General features: G+C 64.9%; 1 protein-coding gene across 1 annotated transcript in view; it reads right to left on the minus strand.

The window, feature by feature from the left end:
• Positions 1–956, minus strand: part of SUPT5H (SPT5 homolog, DSIF elongation factor subunit) — a 10,873-nt gene extending 9,917 nt beyond the window's left edge. Inside the window, exons 1-2 of the mRNA XM_026051459.1 lie at positions 663–956; positions 151–240 (exon numbers count right to left, since the gene is read on the minus strand). Of these exons, the coding sequence (XP_025907244.1) occupies positions 151–240; positions 663–956 (384 nt within the window). The remainder of the gene's footprint in view (positions 1–150; positions 241–662) is intronic.
• Between the last annotated feature and the right edge of the window lie 169 nt (positions 957–1,125).

Raw genomic sequence — 1,125 nt, forward strand, 5'->3', positions numbered from 1 at the left:
GGGTGCTGGGGAGATCCCAGGGCTTCCGGGGATCCCAGGGGTTCCCAGAATGGTCCCAGGGATCTCGGGGGGGGGGTGGTCCCAGGGGGATCCCAGAGGTCCAGGAGTTCCTAGCGGGGTCGGGAGGGTCCCAGGGGTGCCGGCACCCACCAGGCTCATCCGCGCCTTGATGCGGTCGAAGTCGATGCGTGGGATCATCTTGAGCGAGATCTGGTTCTGGCTGGGCTCCACGTAGTCCACCTGCGGGGGACACGGGGGGCCGGGTGGGACATGGGGGACCCGGCGGAGACATAGGGGAACACGCGGGAGGGACACAGGGAGACACGGGGGACACACCAAGGGGGGACACAAGAGGGACAAAGGACTCGTGACCTGGTGACTCCTCATGACCAACAGCCCCCAAACAAGGTCCTTGGGGTGACCTGGCGGGGTCCCCATGTCCCGCCCCCTAAACGATCTATTTGGTGTGACCTGGGGGGGTCCCCATGGTCGAGACCCCCCAAAGCCAAGTCCTTCATGGGACCTGGTGGCTCCTGATGATCAAGACCCCCCCAAACCGGTTCCTTGGGGTGACCTGGGGGTCCCCATGTCCCACTCCCCAAACCAGACCCCTGGTGTCACCCGGGGGGTGCCACCCCCCAACCAGAGTGCGCCATCCCCACCTGGGCGATGTCGTCCTTGTAGATGCCCCTCTTGAGGCGCACCCACGCCTTGGGCTTGAGGTTGGTGACCTCCTTGACCACCTTGAGCACGTCGGTCATCTCCTTGATGGGGACCATCTGCTGGTTCCAGTAGCCGGCACGCAGGTTGCCCACGCCCTCGATGGCCTGCTTGACGTGCGTCTGCTTGTAGGCCTCCACGTAGAGGTAGCCCTTGACGTGCTCGGGGGCCACCACCGACTTGATCTGCAGGGGCTGCGGGGATATGGGGACATGATGGGGCCGGTGGGGCACCATTGTAATGATGGTGGCCACCACCGCCTTGATCCGCCACAGCTAAAGGGATATGGGCCATGAAGATGTGGTAGCACCATCGTGGTGGTGGTGGTGGAGGCCACCACCGCCTTGATCTGCAGGGGCTGCGGGGACACGGGGACACGATGGGGCCGGTGGTGGCACCACTGTC

Source organism: Nothoprocta perdicaria, unplaced genomic scaffold (genome assembly GCF_003342845.1).
Source record: "Nothoprocta perdicaria isolate Ctin4 unplaced genomic scaffold, notPer1 scaffold_751, whole genome shotgun sequence".
NCBI lineage: Eukaryota > Metazoa > Chordata > Aves > Tinamiformes > Tinamidae > Nothoprocta > Nothoprocta perdicaria.